The following is a 21,245-nucleotide window of genomic DNA, read 5'->3' on the forward strand; positions in this document are numbered from 1 at the left end:
AATAATTTTATTTTAAATGAAATATAATGATATCATTTCCTCCCTCTTCCTTTCCACCCTCCACTTTCTCACATGTACCCCCCCCCATTTGATCTCAAATTCATGGTCTCTTTCTTTTAAGAAACTGTTATTGTTATACAGAGAGAGAGAGAGCCCTAAATCCATAAACATGACATGTTCAGTCCATTTAGTGTCATTTTTATATACAGGTTTTTGAAAAAGCCAGTGAAATAATATTTTTAAATCGGTTTGTATTTCTGAGCATGAAATTCTTCCCCCAAACAATTACGATTGTGATGCTCTCCTTTGAGGAAGAAAGTGATGTCAGATGAGCTGCTTTTGAAAGGAGACATTTGCATCTATCATTTCTTTCCTGGGAAAGGTGTGTGGGAGAAATAGGGTGAGAGAAAGCAATTTCAGCCTGCATTTGCAGTTGCTGAGAGTCATACCACATAAATACGGCCAGACTTTGTTGTCCCCAGATGACTTCTCTTTGAAAACGAAGGAATAGATTCTTGAAAGGAAAAGGAGCCAGGCGAAAAAGGAACCATCATTCGAGTTTTGTTCACTTTCTTTTACTGACGACAGTGGAAGGCAAGATCAAGGCAGTTTCATTCTGACAACGCGAAGAATGTTAGCTGAGCAGCGATGGTGTGACTTTGTGTGTGGTGGGTGTTCACTCTAAGTCTGTGCACACTAGTTTTGGAAAGAGGCAGCAGGCTGGACCCATGTCAGTGTTCCTCTGTTAGATTGTCTGCTTGGTGTATGCAATTTCCATTTTCCCCGTGTGTGTAATAATCAGTATTGGTTCTCAGGAATAAAAGTACATCTCATTTTCAATTTTAAAAATAGTAGTTGGGAGGCTGAAGCAGAGGCAGGCATGCATAATTAAGCCATACATTGGTACATTTTTTTTCATACATTTCATATAGCCACCTTAGTGACATTCTTAGCTTTGATTCCTAGATGATTCCAATACTGCAATGTCTCTTTGGAGATTGAGAAAGTGCACCCAAATCATAGAGTGTGCTTTTCTGAAAACTTCTATATTTGGCTTCAGAATAATCAAGTAGTAATTGCACATTTACAAACATTTCCTGGGTCTCACAAGAGACCATGGATGAAGGACTTTGATTGGTTCACTGGATGAAGTATTTTTGGATGGGTTTGAGAGTAATACCTCGAGAATTAACTTCTGACTGCCATTTCACTTTCTTTTTCAGTACCTGGGGAATAAACCCAGGACCTTACAGGCTAGGCAAACACATTGCACATGACCTACACTCTAGTCTGACAGCGTTAAAGTATTCATGAACACAAACACAATGGTGCTGCTTCTTAATGAACTATTTCTTTCCTATTAATTTTGATGTTAGAGAAGTACTTGTTAAGAATTAGTGATAGAATTGAGTCTCTTAAGCATTCTATAGGTACCATACTTCATGTTTTAGATATATTAGCACAGCTAAACATGCTGTGATGTACTTTTGTTCCTATTTGATATAAAAAAAAAAAAAACCAGCAACTGAGGGCTGTAAAGGTGACTTGATTGGCCATTGACTCATCATGCCAAGCCCTGAGGTCCAAGCCCAGAGCACATGTTCTGAACAGGAATACTTGAAAGCTTCCCATTCGTCAACAACAAGTACTAAGTAGTTTCAGAGAAACACCCACTAGTATACTTTCATGTATTCAATTCAATTTCACTATTTCTCCAGGTGTACATATACTCGGTGCACACTTGAAATCTTGGTACAGGCTGTTTATTCACTTTCTTCACTGGTGCTTCGACCATGGAATCTGTTAAGATTAACCAGTGGCAGAGGAGTCATCTTGGTACCTCCATGCTGGTAAGCCAGGAAGGAGGCCTACTGTTGATCGGCCAGGTAAAAACTTAAGTTTGAAAACTAAGAAACAAGAGCACATTCATCCACCATGGGCTCAGACCACCTCCAAGGCAGAAAGGGCTTCCATTTCCCAGCTGTAGCTGTGAGTGATTGATCAGGCCTGCTGTCGAACAATGGGGAAAATACACTAAAAGAGCAATAAATTTGAAACACAAGAATTCCCAAGTCATATCAAATTCTGACTCTAAATAACAATAATAATAAAAAAACTTTTAAAAATAGACTAGTCATTGGTAAGCAACTCTTTGGAAAAGAGAAAGAAGAAACTGAACTCTGTCTCTCCTTCTGTTTTTGAGGAGGGGTGTCACTCTGTTACCTAGACTTGTTGAGGACTTGCTATATTGATCACACTGGGCTAAAGCTCATGGTGATCCTCCTAGAGCCAATAGGAATCGATTATGTTGTCCCCCCACCCACACACACACAACAACCTGCATACCAAGTTCTTAGCTTCATTTTGTGAAAGAGTGTAACAAAGCACAAAGAAGTTAGGAAACTTACTCACAAGCGCCCAAATCCCACTGATGCTTATTGAGCATCTGCTCTCTGGCAGGCATTATGCTGTGGTATTCCGTCTTGACTGACTCCGCTAGCAATTCTGCTAAGTATTCATTAATACCCACTGCAATGCACAACATAAAAAAACCTGGAATCTGATGTCTAAGTGTCAGAGCTGAGGAACAAACCCAGGTCCAATTTGGAAGCACAAGCTTCACCCATAGCTCCAGCAAGAAAGCGGACGTGGTTCAAAGGGGAACACAGATACCTAAGTGAAAAGAGCATGTGCATCCCAACTGATTATTGGTACAAACCAGAGATGCTGAAGATGGCTTCCTAATGCTCCCTATTAGAAGCATTATCCTAGTGACCTCTGTGTCACCTGATTCTGTGGTAATAAGTGTGCACCTGCGTGAGACTACAGAAACCAGATCTTTCTTGCTCTCCCATTTTTCTTCTATGATAATGAACCTATCAAGCCACAATGGAGCAGCTGCAGTGTCTGGAAGCACTAAACCCTTCAGACTCATGCTGTAGACACTTCTCCACCGTCTCCAACTGTTGGTCTTCCTGACCTCTGTGTTGGATGAGCCTATTGCGATCAATCCAACTGAGTCTATTAAATGGGTAACAGAACTTATTAAGATATAAATTGAGGAAATACACTCACGATCGCAGAACAGAGTAGACAGCAGAAGTCATCCTCTGATCTGACTGGGAGCGAATCCACCTCACAGGCAGGAGCAGGGAGAAAAGGGGCATGTGACCCTTCTTCAACTCCTTGTAAGAGGTCATACTACAGCACGAAGCACCGCCTCCTTTGAGCCTATAGCCCAAGGTCATGGGCAGAGCAAATACCACTACTTGAGTCAATTTAAGGGCTTAAAGGGCTGCTCTTCCCCAAGCATGGGCTTCTCTTTGCTTCTTGGAAGACTCCCCTCATGTTGAGCATTACACTCGGAGAAATCTGGTAGGTGTGTCATGCCGTTGATTTTTCAGACAAGAACACATGACAAATGCTACCTTGGTGCATAACAAAAAATGTAGGTTTGTCATAAATGTGGTTAAGGATGCATTTTTACATTTTTATGTGTACTTGTGTGAGTGTGTATCTGTATGGATGTGCACGTGTGTGTTTTGTGTGTGTGTGTGTGTGTGTGTGTGTGTGTGTGTGTGTGTGTGTGTGTAGAGGTCAGAGGTCATCATTGATTGTCTTCCTTAGTAACTCTCCACTTTTTTTTTTTTTTTTGGTCTGAGTCAGGGACTGCCACTGTATCCAGGATTCTCTGTTTTGTTTAGTTTTGGCTGGCTGGGCAGAGAGCTCTGAGGATTCTCTATCACTGCCTCCCCACTTCCGGGATTGGCATTTGCTTTTTATACGAGTGACAGGGATATGAAATCAAGACCTGATACTTGCAAGGCAAACACCTCATCAATTGGGCCACATCTCCTCAGCTTCTCACTAATGACCTCTTTCAGATAAACCATTTTGATTGCTTTTGTATCTAGTTGAAATGTGAGATTCTGATCAATTTGATTAAGGCCTTATCTTCTTATGAGGTGTATGCTTAACTCAACCTTGAAAGAAAACTAACTGTACAATCACCCTGCTGTTCCAGACCAGACTTAAATTTCCTTCAGAAAATATTTATTGAGTATTCAGTATATTCTGAGAAGCCCCATGTGTGTGGAAACAAGTCTATTGGTAGCATTTTAAGATGACCAAACCTCAGATTTTCCATGAAAGAGATAACAATTTTGTATGTACTTGGGGTTGTCATGCATGTGTGTATGTTCATTTGAGGTAAGGACATGCACCTAAAACTATATCCAACAATACAAGTGGTGTTGATTGTAATGACTCTCAGATTTTCCCAGGTTCACCCCTCTTTAGGAACTTCAGAACCAAGTCTTTCTCTCTTTATTTATCTGTCATAGTTGCAAATGTACAATAATTTGAAAGATTATTTAGATTGACATCCAAATAGTACTTTGACTCCTTGATCATGAGATAGCCCCACAAAAAAAGACATCAGGGGTTATTGAGTGACAGTTGTGTACTGAGAAATATGTAGAGTTTATTCCTCAGAGAGGAGCATGCAACCCATACAGGGGAGGTTTCTGGAGCAGGGAGTTGATGCTGGGCTAGTTTTCAAAGTTGCATATGCATTCACTCTAAGAACCAAGGCAGAGAGAGTATTTTAGGCAAGTAGAATATCTTGTGCAAACATATATCAACATGATCATGACACTGCATAAACCAGTGTGTAAGGTGAGTTAAGTTATTGTATAGACAAAAGAACAGAGCAAAATCACTGGAGGTCAAAGAAGATGTAATGAGAGGAAAAAGATTCCTGGATGCAATCTTGGAAAACAGTGATGTCTGTAGGATGTGTGGAGAGAACACCGATATTAACAGAGAAGCAAAAGGCAAACCAGGATGAACATTGCCTCTGAAGGGAAAGAGGAAGAGTTTACTGAAACTGGTTGGGACCAGTATCGTTTAGTATCTTGAAGATAAAATATGACACTTGAATCTGGAATAGCCTAGTTTATGGTGACTTTACGTAAAAGAACTTAGGTGGGATTGTGTGGGCAAAAGGCAGCATTCAACAAGTTACGGAAAGAACGGAAGTTGCTAATATAGAGAGAGTACATGTAGATCCCTCGCTAAGCTCTTTGCACACTTGAGGAAGGACAGAACGAAGAGAGAGGAATGCACAGTGGAGAAAGGGCCTTGGGATTTCCCCACACGAAGCTCTTTCCTACTGACTCAGCGTGACACTCCTGATTTTAACTTGTATTTTGCCCAAGGTGCATGGATATGTGCATCTGTGCATATATTGGTATAGAAAGCAACACTTTAAAAAGGGATAGAGTACTCATTCACTATATCACCACATCATCAACAAATCTTCAGCCTGAGTCAGATCAATGTCTGCTACCACAAAAGCCTGTGTATCTTCATGGGTGTAAGACAAAGGGGGTTAGATGGCTGTATCCTATGCACAGGGTGTGTCCAGGAAAGGGGTGGCAAGAAGTGGGGGTGGCACCAGTCAGGAAAAACAAAGGGGGGGCAGTTCTCAGGGGAGATATATCTTTATAAAGCTTTAACTATGCACCCAAACAACGTTTTAAGTTTTAGAAAAATGAAGCTAATTAATTTTAATAAAATAATTAAAAGCATCAAGCATGGGTTGTAGCTCATAAACAAACCTAACTAAGTTACAAGTGAATAGCACCCTCACGGAAGAAGAGGAACGAATTCAGAGTTTTTGTTTCAAAACTTGGGGAAATAACAGTTTGGTAGAGTTCTGCAACGCCAGTGACAGAAGCTCCTGTACACAACGGGACCCCAACTGTGAGTGTGTTTCTCCTCTGATTACTGGCTAGCGATTCTGTGGCTACTTTAGGAGAGCTGATTGGATCTTGCCTCGAATTGTGAGGAAAAAACCCATATCTGGAGTTCGTACATTTTATACAGATGCCAACAAACAAGGAAAGGCAGGTTACAAATCAGAAAATTTAAGTAAAGTGGTTCAAAGTCCTTATAATTCAGTTCAAAAATCAGAATTGTATGCTATTCTGTTGGTATTAATGGATTTTTCAGAACCTCTCAATATAGTAACTGACTCTCAGTATGCTGAAAGAGTAGTATTACATATTGAGACTGCAGAATTTATCCACGATGCTTCAGAATTAACTTCATTATTTATTCAATTACAAGATACAATCAGAAAAAGGAATCATCCTTTATATATAACTCACATCCTTTATATATAACTCACACACATAGGTGTGTGCTAAGATTGAAAAAAACAGAATGTAAACAATGAAAGGCAGGTTTTTGTGCTGTTAGAAAAAAAGAAGTTACACACCAGGCAAGGCAGATGACTAAATCGTAACCTGGGCTATTAGACAGGGATCCAGGTGTTGGACATCTTCATCTCTGTCTTCATGTGACATACCTTGGATATATACACCCATGTCTCTATTTGATAAGGAAAATGTAGAAATGCATGACGTATATGTTATATGGTGTTCACATAAGCATTGATTTCAAACTCTCTACTGAATACAGCAGCAGTTAATGGCCCAGTCCTCCCCCCAAACAACAATACAACACAACAAAACAGAAACAAACCCTCAGCATCCAAATTCAGACTCTTAGATATCATATCTGATACAAAGAACTAGGATTCCCGGGGAAAGTAGTTGATTCTAAGGCTGGGGCAGGATCCACAGAAGAAGATGACAAAAAGTAAATCTGGAGCATCCTTTGATGGCAGAAAATTAAGGAAGTGATTTAAAAACAGAAACTGCCTGAAGGCGACGGTATCCAACCAAAGCAGCCCCCAATACTAAACTACCTCAGCCACAGGACAATGACAGGGAGCCACAACCCACAGAAGAACCCTGCGTGAGACCACATGTATATAAATGATAAAGAAGTAAGTGGGGAGAGGGAGTAGTCTCTCAAAATGATTGCCAGTTTATTGAAGAAATCAAGGCATTTTGAACTCACTGTTAGGAACCCAGTACAGTGACAGCAGTCACAGACAGGACCTGGCCATAAATGTTGAAAGTGGCAGGTGAGAGTGGATGGAGGAACAGGACATGGGTATGGCATAATTTCTCAAGATAAAATTTAAAATAGACCTTTATAATATAAAAACCTAGCAGACACTACCGGGCAGCGTTAATGTCACTGATCGACAGTATGAATTCCCCTAATAGTGATGTATGGTTGAGGTTGGAGCAACACTGTCAATCTGTGGTGGTGGTCTTCCCAAACTGAGGCACTGTCAACTAAGTATCTGGAACTGCCAAGGTGTTTCACAAGGTAGTTGACCGATGTTTGTGGAGTATCAAGACAAGAAAGGGTCGAGGGTCTGTCACGAGATGGAAGGAGACTGAGGCTACTCGGGGATTAGCACAGGTCCCAGCTGAATCCTGAAATAGAAAGAATGGAGAGTAAGGGGAGACCCTGTGAAAGCTGACAAAGCTTGTAGTTTGTAGAGTTATCAGATGCCAGTGGAAATATTCTGAGTTTAGTGTTGGCAGCGTTGTTAAATAAGAGGTGAATATTAGCAGAAGTTGGATAAATTGCACATAAATGCTGCACTGTTTTAACTTTTCCACAGGTTAAAATTCATTCCAACAAAGCTAACTAGCTCCCGGGGACTGTTTTTGTCATGTCCGAATAAAGTGGCATGCTTGTCTATCATATTGGTTTGAAGCGACTTCTAAGACATTTGATACAGGCATAGTTTGCTGCCCTACAGTTGACAAAACAAACATACTGTTGTGTGCCATACTGATTTCAGCCTTTTAGCTCACATGCTTGCTTGATTTAATGAAAGGGAGAAATACTTTGCTATCTACTTAATAGTCATTTATATACTCAATAAAAATATGGGGATCTGACAAAGCCTTAGTGGATTGTTACTGATCTAATGTAGGGTTCCAAGAAGATAAACTCACTAGTTGCCAAGCATGGGCAGATTCCTGTGTTTAATATGAACCCAAATACCTTATATTAGCCACCATTTGAAAATGGCACTGTTCCCTCACACAATCATTAACTCATATAAACCTTAAGTAAATAACATTTTTGAAAAGTGAAAATTAGGTGTTCAAAAGTTCACTTATGTACCAATCTACTTAATTCTTATTAAGTACTACTAGGCCAGTCTGTGTACATTTCTAGTACTAGCATTAGAGATGCTGAGGCAGGAGGATTATAAGTTCTAAGCCATCCTAGTTTTTACAGCAAGATCTTGTCTCCCCAAAATAGTGCTAAATTATTTCATTATGAAACCATATTGCTAAGTTACATGTTAGGATTGGTCCCAGGTATCACTTTGATCAGAAAATAGGAAGCGTAGAAAACTGTAAAAGCCCCAATCAGAGACAGAAAATATATAACTTAATGTTTACTCATCAAGACAACTACATGCACTACATTCAAAATAAAATATCATTGCTACAAAAGTTCTGAGTTTGACTTAGAAATGTACAGAAAGAAAATTTAAAAGTTTTTATCCAAACCAGTCTATCACTCTCCTGGCCTCTACAGTTTTTATTTATTTTTTCTACATAAGAGCACCAGTAAAGTGAATTCTTCTGAAGTCCTGGACATGATACTTTAGGGAAGCTGAACTATGGTCACTGATGCCAAACACATGTGGAGGTGCTAGAAAACTCTGCTAGGTGTGGGAAAACATTTAAAAAGTGATCCAAAGAATAAAATTCTAGTGAGGGCCTCCCCTTGGGGCCCACTTTAATGAAACATGTGTAATTTAAAGTAAAGGTAAATCACGTTAAAATATGCTGTGCTATCCAGTTCAAAGGGACTTCTGGTGGTTTGATAACATGACAGTGTGAATGTAATCAGTTTCTTTTTTCTTTGAGATGAGTATACCTGGTCCTAAGAATCATGGTCATGGTAATGTAAAGATGAGAGCAGGCAATATGAATACTAATTGTGATGGCGTAGACTTTCCTGCCCTGTTTTTTTTCTTCTTTTTTTTTGGTTTTTCAAGACAGGGTTTCTCTGTGTAGCTTTGCGCCTTTCCTGGAACTCGCTTTGTAGACCAAGCTGGCCTCGAACTCACAGAGATCCACCTGGCTCTGCCTCCCAAGTGCTGGGATTAAAGGCGTGCGCCACCACCGCCTGGCCCCTGGTTTGTTTTTTTTTTTTTTTTTTTTTTAACGGGGTTGTGGGGGGTACAGGTTTAATGAGGGATCAGAAGATTCACACTTTAGTGCTTCCTGTTATCAGTAACAGAGCCACTACATTAGACCTAGAATCCAAAAAAGCTGACCGTGGTACCTCACCTTGCATACATAATTAGAATCTTCAAAAGCTTTCCTGTGCCTCAGCCCATTGAATCCTTGTGACAACCTTGCCAGGTAGGCAGAGAGGCTTAGTGTAAGCGTGAACACACGCTCAGGTGTGTTTTAAATTTACACACGGACTGCCTCACTTTGCTCAAGTTCCATTGAGAACCAATGTCTCATCCTTTTGATCCATTTGCTCCTTGTTGAGCAAGGCCACTTCTCTCAAAGTGAAGCAGAAAGCTCTGGGCTTTGGGTTCCAGAGCAGGAGGGCGCGACCGGAAAACTGGCTGTCTTCGGCTACAGCACCAAGGGCTATTTTTAGGTGTTTTCCTCTGGCTAATTGTCTCACCCTCCTTGGGGATTCTCCATGGGTAGAATCCCAGATGAGCCAATTTTCTTACTAATTCCCGCAGAGATGGGAAAGAGGAAGGCCATGGCTGTTTGTTGCCTTGGGGCCTCAGAACCTTCTTGGTGATGACCAGGAAGCGAGTTTAGCAAGATCTTCAAGGGTCTTGAAGTTCACAGAGCTCTCTGCTCAAGTTATGGACCGATGAGACTAAGACAGGACTTGGTGGGAGATTGGGGAGGGTCTTCTTTGAGCCTTGGAACCACCCTAAGGGCCTTGTCTGGAGGTGATTTCTGAAAGGAGCTGAGGGCATGGAGCCAAGAGTGACTGAGGGCTCAAGAGGCCCTTCCACATATCCTGGCTTTCTTCTACCACCATTGAAAGGAAAAGGAAAGTACCATGACAGTGTGTGAATGTAACCCCTCTGTTTCTTTTTTCTTTGAGATGAGTGTACCTGGTCCTAAGAATCACCAGCATGGTAGTGTAAACATGAGAGCAGGCCATCTGATTACTTGATTTCAACTTTTGGGAAACACGGGAAGACCAGCAGGGGTTAGTTAGCTTAGAGTAGGTAAAGAGAGAGGGAGTGATGACAGCCATTTAGTCTTCCTTCCTTCCTGGAAAAACAAGTCAAGTAGTGTTAGATGCCCTGGAGACAATGAACGGAAAGAGTTCAAGATGGTTTCTGACTCAGTGTCAGGGCCAAACTTCTAACAGGGTTTGTGCAATAAATTACCTGGGGAGCCACTGAACTTCTTATCACCTGGATTGTGCAGGAACTGGTATGTAAACTGCCATTCCCTGGGCTGTGAAAATGATCCAAAACTCTAAAGGAGGCAGCTAGAATGACAGCACTTATAACCAGAGCGTTCTTAAGCCACAGCAAGGGGTACACGAGACACTCAGTCATCAATGATGAATTATCAAAACCCTCAAGCACCAAGAAGTTAATGTGTTGAAGATCACACAGCAAAGAGGAATTTGAATTCAGGCTTTCTCTCTAGTGTCTGTGCTCTCAAAGATGTCTGTCCTTAAAGGTTCCTCTCTGCATAGGGATTTCATATAAGGGGACGCTCTGTCCCATGGACATCACTATTTGAGTTCTTCTCTTATCCCATTTCCAAAAGGACATTGATAATCTCTGGGAAGTGAGGGGCGAGACTCAAGCAAGCAAAGTAGCTGTTGTAAAGAAACGTGAGCCCTTTAACACCAAGCAGATCCTCCTAGGATAATCGAGCAGTCTGGCAGGGGCAGAGAGATACCAGAATACTCTCTCATCATAGTGAAGCGCTGGTGCTGCCTGATTCTGCTTCACCTGCCCCTTTCCCTTTCCAACTCTGGTGTTCCAGTCAGGCTGCTCTTCCAATTGCGCCCATGCTAAACATGTCCAGGAGCCTGGAAGGCCAGGGACAAAACTGTCAGAAGCTGCCAAACACCCCCCCCCCCCCCATTTCACACCCTCATCCCCATCCTGATTTATGGAGAGGCGCCCAAGGTGGCAAAAGACTTACCCAAGGTCACAGCCCTATCCAGGAAATCCAGGAGTCCGGGTCCCCACATCAGCACCCAGAGACCGCCTGGGCTCACTTTCTCACCGCCCGCGCCCTGAAGCTCTCTCCATGCCACACCCCGCTTGCTTCCCTGTCCCCCGCCCCCCAGTCCCCCGAGTCGCTTCTGACGCTCGGCGGCCTCCCGGGTGCAGTCCTTCCTGCGGGCGTTCCCTTCCGCCGGATTCCCACGCCGCGCGCCACGCCCCCAGCCACCCGCCGCGGGGACCCCGAGGCAGCCGGAGCCCCGGGTCGCCGGACCCGAAGGAGGCGCGACCCGCCGTGACGTCCTCCGCGCCGCGGCGGCGCCCGCACTCCCGCCTGCAGTGGGGCCGCCCTCCCGAAAGTCCCAAAGTGTCGCGCGGAGCCCGCTGAGGCGTGGCCGAGCCTGGGGGGCCCCCCGGGGAGGGCCGCCCCCGGCGGAGCCCCAGCCCGGCGAACGAGTTGCGCGGCTCCGGGACGTACCATGGGCTCGGGACCCCCGGCGCCCCGCGCAGGCCACCGCCCGATCGCAGGAGTAGCCGAGGTGGGCGGGGAGCCGGCCGACCCCGCGCGCGCGCCTCTCCATGAAGATTCTTGCGCTTTCTCTGAAGAAAGGAGTGCATATGCTGCAGTGCCTCTGTGGAAGGAGCCTGAGGTCCAGCGACAGCCCGAGCGGTGAGCCGACGTCCCCTCCCCGGGCGGGCTGCCCACCGCGGGAGCCCTGCGCCCAGAGGGCCCGCGACTTCCGAGCGCGCGCGTGTGTGCGCGCGTGTGCGCGCGTGTGTGTGAGTGTGTGTAGCCCTCGAGTCACCCGCGCTGTCGCCCCGCACCCGAGACCGAGCCTGCGGGTCCGGGACGGGACGCGGGGAGCGGGAGGGACCGGCTCCCACACTTCCTCGCGCCTCAGCGGCTCCTTGTGACTTGCGAGGGCGGCCTGGGACTCACGGTTGTCCAGGGTCTCCTCGGAGAACTTGCTGGTGCATTCGGCTGCAGAGGGGACTTTAAACAGGTGGCTGGCAGACAGGTATCTTATTTTTCTTGCTTTGCCTGCAAGTGGACTTTTGGCGGTGGTTAGGTGGGTTACCTTTTCGGGGGCGATGGAGCGATTTCTGTCCTTGGTGCTGAAGCAGGAGGCGCCCAAGTAGCCTGGGACTTAGCCAATCTGCTCCCTTAAAGGAAAGCAAAGAAAAACCGATCTTTTGAGTAACCTGTGATGTTGAGAGAAATCGTTGAAACACTTAATGACTTTGTAAAAAAGCAAACTAGAGCCAAATAAGCCATTCTGTTCTGCAGAAGCCTTGCAAGACAGTGTGGCGCTTCGTGGCATTCTCTTCCTTTGTCTGATTCTTTCAAAAGATGAAAGTTCCCTTTAAATCAATCATCTATTAATCTTGCAAGCGCTAATTCAGTTTCTGCGCTCTTTGGTTGCTTTCTCAAGAGTGGAGGTGGGGTGTGAGAAGACAGGAAAGGCACCGAATTGTGCTTAAACGAGTGTCTCTGCAAAGAATGTATTTTTGATCTACAAACCCCAAATAACTAACAAATTCAACAACATTATAATAGCTTTTGTGTTTGAAACTTTGTGTGCTATTTCGGGGGATCTGATTCATTTGGTAATGGCACCTATTTTCACTCTGTTCTAGAGCTATGAAAATTATATTTGAGAAGATATATATATCTTTGGAGACATATATATATATATATATATATATATATATATATATATATATTCATTCATTCATCCTTTCTCAAACTTGGACTCACCAGTCAAAATATAAAACTAGAAGCTAGTTTTCAAGAAACTGGAAAATTTAACTTCGTGATATTTGTGGACATGCTTGTGAAATGAAATTGGTCATGTGATCTCATGTTTTACTTCCATGTCATCCCGAAGGTTAGCTAGACTTTCTTTTCGTTTTGTTAGTGTACCTGTGAGTTGCTGAAAGATCTCGCTACATTTTTTTCAACTAAAAAGCTTTCAGTAAAGACTTGCATCTTAATGGTATGTGACCCAGGAAACCTCTGGAGATGCATGCAAATACTGTTTCAGTTCTCCCGGTTCACATTAAATAGAATGTAAATAGACTGTATTGAAGGCATTCGCACCCTAGGTGTGAAATTTTAAGGCATGTGTGGTGTATAACTGAGCAAGGCACTTCCTCAGATAAAGCGAGGTAAAATCTTCAGATAACAAGCAGAGTTCGTTTCCCAAATAGTAACAGCTGCAAATGGAAAGGGTGATCCGTGTGACTGGGTAGCGTGGGCTGCTGCAGGCACGGGGCTTACGAGTCAAGAGATCCAGTTATGAGGCAATTTCCATAAGTCACTCTACTTTTAAAAAGTCTTGACTTTCATCTGAAAAAAATTAAAAGTGGAAATGCTGTTAGCTCTTGCCTGGTTCCTCTGTTTGTGACTTCACCTGATTTTAACCTGCGGTTCTTTAAGAAGGTGGTGTCTTATTTATACATGTAATTTTACTTAGTGAGGTAAATATTTTATTTGGGGGACCGAGCACTCTAGAAAAATTTTTGTAAAAGGCTACAGGACCAAACAGGGAAGATAAAACCTCTACCTGAGCCTTTCCCAAACAGAGTAATATGTAGTTACTTGCCAAGAGAGAGTGTTTCTAGAATGACAAGGTCTTTATTTAAATTATGACTCGATAGAGCTTATGATTGTATGCAACTAACATAGCCTGGCTGTTTGTCAATTTGTGTGCAAATCTAAATTACCACAATCATATTGCACACATCGTGGGTGGAATAACATGATTTACTTGAACTCTTGTATATCAGGTACCTCTCATGTACAATATGCTTTGCATGTTTATACATTGTCAGTGTGTTTGTTCTGTTTTAAATTGGTATCATTACTGTGGCTTCTGCCATTAGCACAACCTCATAGCAATTCTGCAGGTAATAGTGGTGTGCCCAGTGTTCTCATGCAAATTGGAGTAAAGAAACTGGAAATTTTTCATGAAGTGAATTTATAAGAACCAGGCTGTGAAAGCACTGTAAGTTTTTAAATTTTGCTGAAAGGAATTCAGTAGCATTTTTAAACAATGTCAGTATGCATTTACAGTTGCGTTCTAGCTATTTCCTCATGGCAGTTGAATTGATCACATAATTGGGCATGGGATGCGATTTGCTACAGTAGATTAAGAGATTCAACTAACATATTCAAGCTTTGAAATTGTAAATGTTACACTTTTTTGTTTATATTTTGTCAACCAAATGGGCCTAAAATTAAAATTAACCATTGGTTTTGAGCTTTTCAGGGACATTTATCACTCTTCCTTTCCTTTGTATTATTGGGCATTAATATCATGTCTAGTTTAGTAAGTCTACCACTGTATAAGTCCTTTGTACTTTAGAAGGACAGAGATGATGGGAACACATGGAAGGCAGTCTTAATACATGGTGAAGTCAGTTGCTCAAGGCTAAATTCCCAGCCACTTTCATTACTTGGGTTTTGTTCTTTTTCTCATTTAAGCGATTTTTTTTTTAAAAGCATATGGAGCCAGTCTATTAAAAGGTCGATTAGAAGCTTAAAAGTCTAAACATCTCTGTTCAGAGAATGTGACATTTCTATGAGATTGATGAGTTGAAAAGGCTTTTAAAGAGAGAGTGACACAAAGAGGTGGGGCTTTTATAAAGAAACAGGCACTGAAGGGTGGTGATCCAAACGATGGCTTTCATACCTGCTTGCGTTCCTCTGCAGATGAGTGGGGAAAAGCCTTGGAGTCCCACCAATGAGTTTAGGGCTACAGGCTTCTCCCTGCATCAGGGTCCACTCTGATTTTGTAGAGGAGCCAATTCTGTCCTAACACCCAGGGCTCCGCTGGGAGTTGGTCCCCAGAGGAGGAGTAGGGTAAGTGTATGGGTAGGTGTGTATGCATGTGCTTGCTTGCTTTAGCTGTTACTGAATTATTCTAGAAAAGCCACATGGAAGTGATGGCTGTGACTCTTCTGCTGTAAGCAGTAAGGGAGGGGCTTCCCAGCCTGGCAGAGTGAAGGGCTATCAGATGTCTAGAGCTGGAGCCCTACAAGAACGTCTAGTTTCCTTGACACGGAATTCCAGTACCCTGGGCAAGCATAACTCATCTATTGAGCCTGACAAAGGCACATACTTTAGAACTCACAGTGCCACTGTTTTCAAAATATCATGCAGACATCCAAATGAAAATTGCCCACTAATAGACAAGGTATCTCAGACACTGTGCATCAGGTTTGGGTATCTAGACTCTGATTTTTCTATAGGGCAGTGAAATGATTCAAGGAAGGATATTTATTTACCGTGTAGTTATTGTTCATAAGCTGATTTCCTAGCAAGATAGTGTCATTCAAAACATTAGCTGTTGTGTGTTTGTGTGTGTTATGATATATGTTTATGTGTCTGTGGGCATGCTTTTGTGTGTATGAGTGCAGGCATTCCTATGCCATGGCCTTCATGTGAAGGTCAGAAGATATCCTCGTGTCCAGCCTTGCTTTCCTTCCCTCTTGTTTTAGATGGAGTCGCTTTGTTGTTTTTTCCATTGTGTGTAGCAGACTAGCTGGCCCGTGAACGTCCAGGGGATTCTCTTGTGCCAGCTTCCTATCTCTCCATAGGGGCACTAAGAGCACAGATACTCACGTTGCATCCCGTGTTTACATGGCTTCTAGAGATTCAAACTCAGACTCTCAGGTTTACACAGTCAATACTTTCAGCCACTGAGCCTTCTTCCCAGCGTCAACATTAGGGGACCATTGAAAATGCTGCTTTCTAAGCCCCTGGTTTTTCCTTCAAAGGTAAAAGTGGCTGATGTCAACCATGGGGACAAATGGAAATAACATATTTTGTACTTGAGAATATTTTGAATTCAACTTAATCTTTAGAAAATTACCAAGAAATCCAATGTGCTGACAGGATAGCCCAGTGGTAGAATGGTTACCCTTGTTTGTTTGAGGTCCTGGATTTGATGTCCAGTAAAACACACACACACACACACACACACACACATACACACACACACACGCGCACGCGCAAAAAACATCTAACAAATTTAAAAAAAAATGAATGTCAAAATCTACCTTTTGAGGACAGTTGTTTATAGTTTCTTATGGCATTTACTTTTCAATTTTTACGTTTCACATTAGGTTTTCAAAGTCAGTGCCAGAAAACTCAAGAAGATGTTGCTTTTTATGGGTTAACTTGTTTTAGATAGTCCATTGTCTACTGGGTATCAATGTAGTATTGTTAGGAGCCTTATGTCATTTTCTAGAGTCGTTGTGGATTTGTAACAAAATTGGAAGGAAGCTAAAGAGGTGTCTTATGAACTCCAGCGCTCACAAGTGCCTGGTCTCTTCTGCTCACACTGCCTCTCATCAGAGTGACTCGTCTGTTGCAATACATGAAGTTGACCTGGCACTGTGTATTTTCTGTTGGGTGTATACATTTCGTAGGTTTGGGTAATGACATATCTCTACCATTATAGTGTCACTCAGAGAGTTTTACTGCCCCCAAAATCTGTTCCCTAACTACCCACCTTCCTTAACTGCTAAAAGCCACTGGATTAAAAAAAAAACTATCTTCATAGTTTTACCTTGATTAGAATATCATATTGTTGTAGTAACATAGTATGCAGTCCTCTGAAAGTGGCTTCTTTTGCTTAATCAACATTGAAATTTCTTTCATTTTCATTTCATGCCTTGCCAGCTCATTTCTTCCTAACTCTGAAGGATATTCCATTGTTGGCATGTATGACAGTTTACTTATTCATTTATCTAGCAGGGGATATTTTGGTAATTTAAAGTTTGAGAAATAATGAATGGGGTTGCTACAAACATCAATGTACATGCTTTTATGTGAACATAAAATTTCAACTCACTTGGGCAAATGCCTATTGTTGGATTATGTAATAAAAGAAATTTGATTTTGTAAGGGAATGTTAACAATAGCTATGGTGTTTTGCACTCTGACCATCAAGGAGTGCATATTTTCGGGCTCCTTATCTTTGCTTGAATTTGTTGTTGCAAATGTGTTGGATTTTTTGGCAGTCTCATAGATCTGTAGTCATATCCTTTTGTTTGATTGGAAATTCTCTGACAGTATATCCTATTGGACATCTTTCCATATGATTGTGTGCCATTTGAATATTTTCTTTGTTGCGATGTCCTGGTGACCTCAGATTTTTTTTTTTTTTAAACAGGATTGCTTATTGTCTTACTGTAGAGTTGTCATTAACATCTTTCACTCAACACTTTGGGTTCTTCTTCTGGGAACCTTGTCAGATCTATTAGTTACTCTTCTGCTGTTGTGATAAAGCAGATTACTGAAAGCAATTTAGAGAAGCGTTTATTTGGACTTGGGATTCTAGAGGGCTAAGAGTCCATCGTGGCAAGGAGGTATGACAACAAGTGACAGGCTTGGTGGCAGGAGCAGGGGTGTGAGAGCTCACAGCTCCCAATGCAAGCAGAAGCTCTAAACTCCCAAACACCTTCCACAGTGACGTACTTATTTCTGCAAGGCCACACCTCTTAAACTTCCCTACACAACACCACCCGCCGTGAACCCAGTATTCAAATACTAGAACCTATGGGGGATACTTCCCACTTAAAACACTTCAGATAGCTTTATTCCATCCCCATGAAGTTAAGTGTGCCCATTTGATTAGTATTGGCTAATGAAATGTGAGCAGGTGACACACTGGTACGTGGAAACTCTAATAGCCTGGAGCACAATGCATTTCATGGTTTTTTTGGTTTTTTTTGCTGTTGCTGGTGGTGGTTGGTGGTGGTGTTCAGGGTGGTGGTTACTCCAGTAGCCTGTGTCCCTGAGTGTCTGTTGTTAATAGAACCCACTGCACGATCTTTGGTGGACATTTCATAGAAATGAGGCGTTAAAGCCATATTCATAATTTCCTTTCAAAGGTAGTTTCTTATCTGCCCTATTCTGATTGATAAGCAATGTTGCTTAAAATAACAGTTAGTGTAATGTTAGGGAGTCATGTTTAGGGTTCTTTCCAGTCAAAACACTCTAGTTTCTTTCTGATATCTTCTGTAGTATTTAATGAATATAGGTGTTGGCTTCCATTCACGGTATTTTAATAATTAGTGTATTATGCCACAGTCTTGTTATCTTTGTTATCTTGTTATCTTTGAGTAAGCTAGCAGGTGCTCTTAGCATGGCTGATACATTGTTCCTTTATCATTGTACCAATTCTCCATTGACATCCTCCAAACACCTTGTGATTACTCTTTTATACTTGTGATTTCATTGTAAGTCTTTAAGGGATGAAGCTGCTATTTTTTTTACTTACCTAGAAATGTGAAATTCTGATGCCCCCGATCGTATCTGCATAAGCAAAAACTCACTGTGTCACTTAAAGCAGTGACAGTGTAGAGTAGTTTTGCAGTGCAAATAAACACTGTGTTTCTCCCCTAATTTTGTACACTCAGACAAGGTGCATTGGGAAGGAACCCCGTGCAGTTTTTCATGGGGAAGGGATCAGGTTCAATGTTGTCCTCATCTGGGTCATGGATCGGCACTGTGTCTTTCTGTCTCTGGGTAAAGCACAGCAGAAGAGAGGCAGCAAGCCAGACCTTTCCTGACGCCTAGAATACTTGTATCAAGCCAATTCTCTCTCTGCAAAAGGCTCCCTTCCCTTTTTGTCTGCTATTCTCTTTCCAAGGGTAGAAAGTTACACATGTTATGCCTCCAGGGATTTCTGCTTTGATATTTCAATTCAGCAAAACATCTTGGGTACACTGTGTATGAGAAGTTCCTGGAGCCTCAGCAGGAAGAGACACGCATGAAAACAAAGAGCATGATACAATGAAGGATGAAATGAACGCCCAAGCAAAGGACTCGGGAGCCTTTGCTTGTTTCGCTTTAACCAAGCTTTATGAGGTTTAATAACAAGGATCACATCGAAGAAGGAAAGGTCCGTTTGGCTCAGGATTCATGTTAATCTTCCTGAGTTTCTAAAGCACCTAAGAATTCAAAAAGACATGCTGGGGTATGCAAAATAACAGCTGGGGTTCAAGGGGCAGGGGGTAACATCTCCACGCTCTCTTTTGTAAATAATGTTTTTGAATAAAAAAAACACTTTAAGGAATATTACTTGTATAAAAGTAGTTGGCCTACACCTCAATTTAAATTTACTTAGCATTGCCCAGGGTCAGATATTCTTCCTAGTTGTTTATATATCTCTCACCTCTGCCCATACATCAACTTGTCCATTTATCTAGGGCCAGATAAACTTCATTAGCTTCTTACAGAGGTACACATTCTAATCTGTGACCCCAGAGGAACATCTGGGGAATACTTACAGATGTGCTCCCTTGATTTCTGTGGAATGTCTTACACAGTGTTTTACTCTTTCGCTTTGTTCAGCTTGGTGCATACAATTGCTTTACCTGTGCCGTGTTATTTTCACTGCACAGTGTTTCGAATGTCATGTCAGAGCATCTCTTCCAATGCCATTCAATACTGGACATCTCAGTCTCCTCTGATGCCCAGTCAGAGATGCTGTGAACCTGCCCAGACAATCTCTCTTGCTGAAATGATTTTTCTTGTTTATACATAAGCTTCTAGTACCATCCTACCCCCTCCACTCATTACTGTTTATAGAAACGAAGGCATTGCAGTTGGTGTCACTGATTGCCCACGTTGTTGCTTCAATGAAGCCAGCTGGGATGCGATTGCATGGTCTTTAAATAAAACTTAGCGGCACAAAATGAATCTCCTTTTTGAGGGGAGAGGGGTTGGTGCTAGCTGCATCACTTTCTAAAGCGCTAATTATTTGCTTAACTTGGAGAAGCTTGAGAACTGACTCTCCATGTTAGCTTGGTGGCTGACCTTGACCCTAGGACCCACAATGTGAAGAGCATAGTCACAGACACAACACCATTCTCAAAGCCTCAGTGGTCCTCTCCTTACCTAGCACTCTGCACACGACACGTTGACTAAAGACCATGAATGTGCCAATTTTTCTAGCTATACAATTAATTAATCAGAAGATTAATTGCAATCAGGAATTTGGGGCAGTAAATGTCTGTGCTAAGCAGACAACAGTCCTACATTCTCAAGCAGTGATCTCAAGGAGATCATGGAAGAGATGAGAGGTAGAACAAAAAGTTGCTGTTAGGTTTTCAGAATCTGCTACAGTATGGACACTGAGTAACAGTAACACTTCCTGCAGCTGCTCCATTTATGAATCTCATTGAGATTGGCAGGCTAGCAGATCCTTCATAAACACGTGATGCACACTGGGACATTAGGTCTTTTCCAGGTGGAGCTTTATCTATCTGTGTACCTTTCTTTGTTTCATCTTGAAAAATAAAATAATTTTGAGGCAGGATCTTACTCTGTAGTCTAGGATGGCCTGGGATTCACTATTTAGTTTAGGCTAGCCTTTGGTCCATTACAACTTTCCTGCCTCAGCCTTCCTAATGCTGGGATTACAGACACGAACAAACATATCTCCTCCACAAAATTTAAACTTTTGAGAACAATTTTACCTCTATAAAGCGTGTGTGTGTGTGTGTGTGTGTGTGTGTGTGTGTGTGTGTGTGTGTGTATGTATGTATGTATTTGTGGGTAGGATTCATTCAATATTGCTAATGACAGTTACCTTTGGAGATTGATAGGACAGACAAAAGAATTACTTTGTACTTTAAAATGTGTTCCCTTTAAAATAAAAACCTAGTGGTTTAGTTTTCATATTATATGGTTTTTGTTCATAAAAGAAAACATTGACCATGTGAAGACTCCATAGGCTAAAACTTCATAATATCAAGATTCTGAGAGAACCTCTTCCAGTCTCTGTGTGAAACTGTACAAAAGTTAGCACAGAAGGGTACATCTTTTTCTTGTGGAGTTAAACAATTACTCTAAATGTGGTCATTAATAATGCACACTGAATTATTTGAAATTGTTTTCTGAGAAGTGTTTCGAGAAAGCTGTTCATAATGGTCCTTGGAAGTCATGGCAAAGGAAACTTCCGTGTTCCTTTTTGGTTTTTACTTTTTTGTGTTTCCAGGCTTTTTCTAAAGATATACATAGTGCTTTATTTGCTTATTATCAGAGTTGAGAAACTGTGTATAACTTGTATTTAAAAAAGTAAGTATATATTAAAAATGT

General features: G+C 42.0%; 1 protein-coding gene and 1 long non-coding RNA gene across 4 annotated transcripts in view; one reads left to right on the plus strand and one right to left on the minus strand.

Annotated features, from left to right (window-relative positions):
- Fgf12 (fibroblast growth factor 12) overlaps positions 1 to 21,245 on the plus strand; it is a 539,336-nt gene that overhangs the window by 169,093 nt on the left and 348,998 nt on the right. The window contains exon 1 of one of the 3 annotated variants that reach the window (XM_052740606.1): positions 11,498 to 11,798. The exons of 1 other annotated variant lie outside the window; for it this stretch is intronic. In XM_052740606.1, coding sequence (XP_052596566.1) covers positions 11,708 to 11,798 — 91 coding nt within the window. In that variant the 5' untranslated portion in view covers positions 11,498 to 11,707. Of the gene's footprint in view, positions 1 to 11,497; positions 11,799 to 11,876; positions 12,148 to 21,245 lie in introns of those variants that run through there. One more of the 3 variants, XM_052740610.1, reaches the window with a different exon arrangement.
- On the minus strand, positions 4,310 to 11,720 carry LOC128111993 (uncharacterized). The gene is made up of 2 exons (XR_008218815.1): positions 11,607 to 11,720; positions 4,310 to 7,358 (listed from the first exon to the last, which is right to left on the minus strand). It is a non-coding gene; the product is annotated as an uncharacterized LOC128111993 (long non-coding RNA).

Source organism: Peromyscus californicus, unplaced genomic scaffold (genome assembly GCF_007827085.1).
Source record: "Peromyscus californicus insignis strain IS unplaced genomic scaffold, ASM782708v3 Scaffold_16__1_contigs__length_79575227, whole genome shotgun sequence".
NCBI lineage: Eukaryota > Metazoa > Chordata > Mammalia > Rodentia > Cricetidae > Peromyscus > Peromyscus californicus.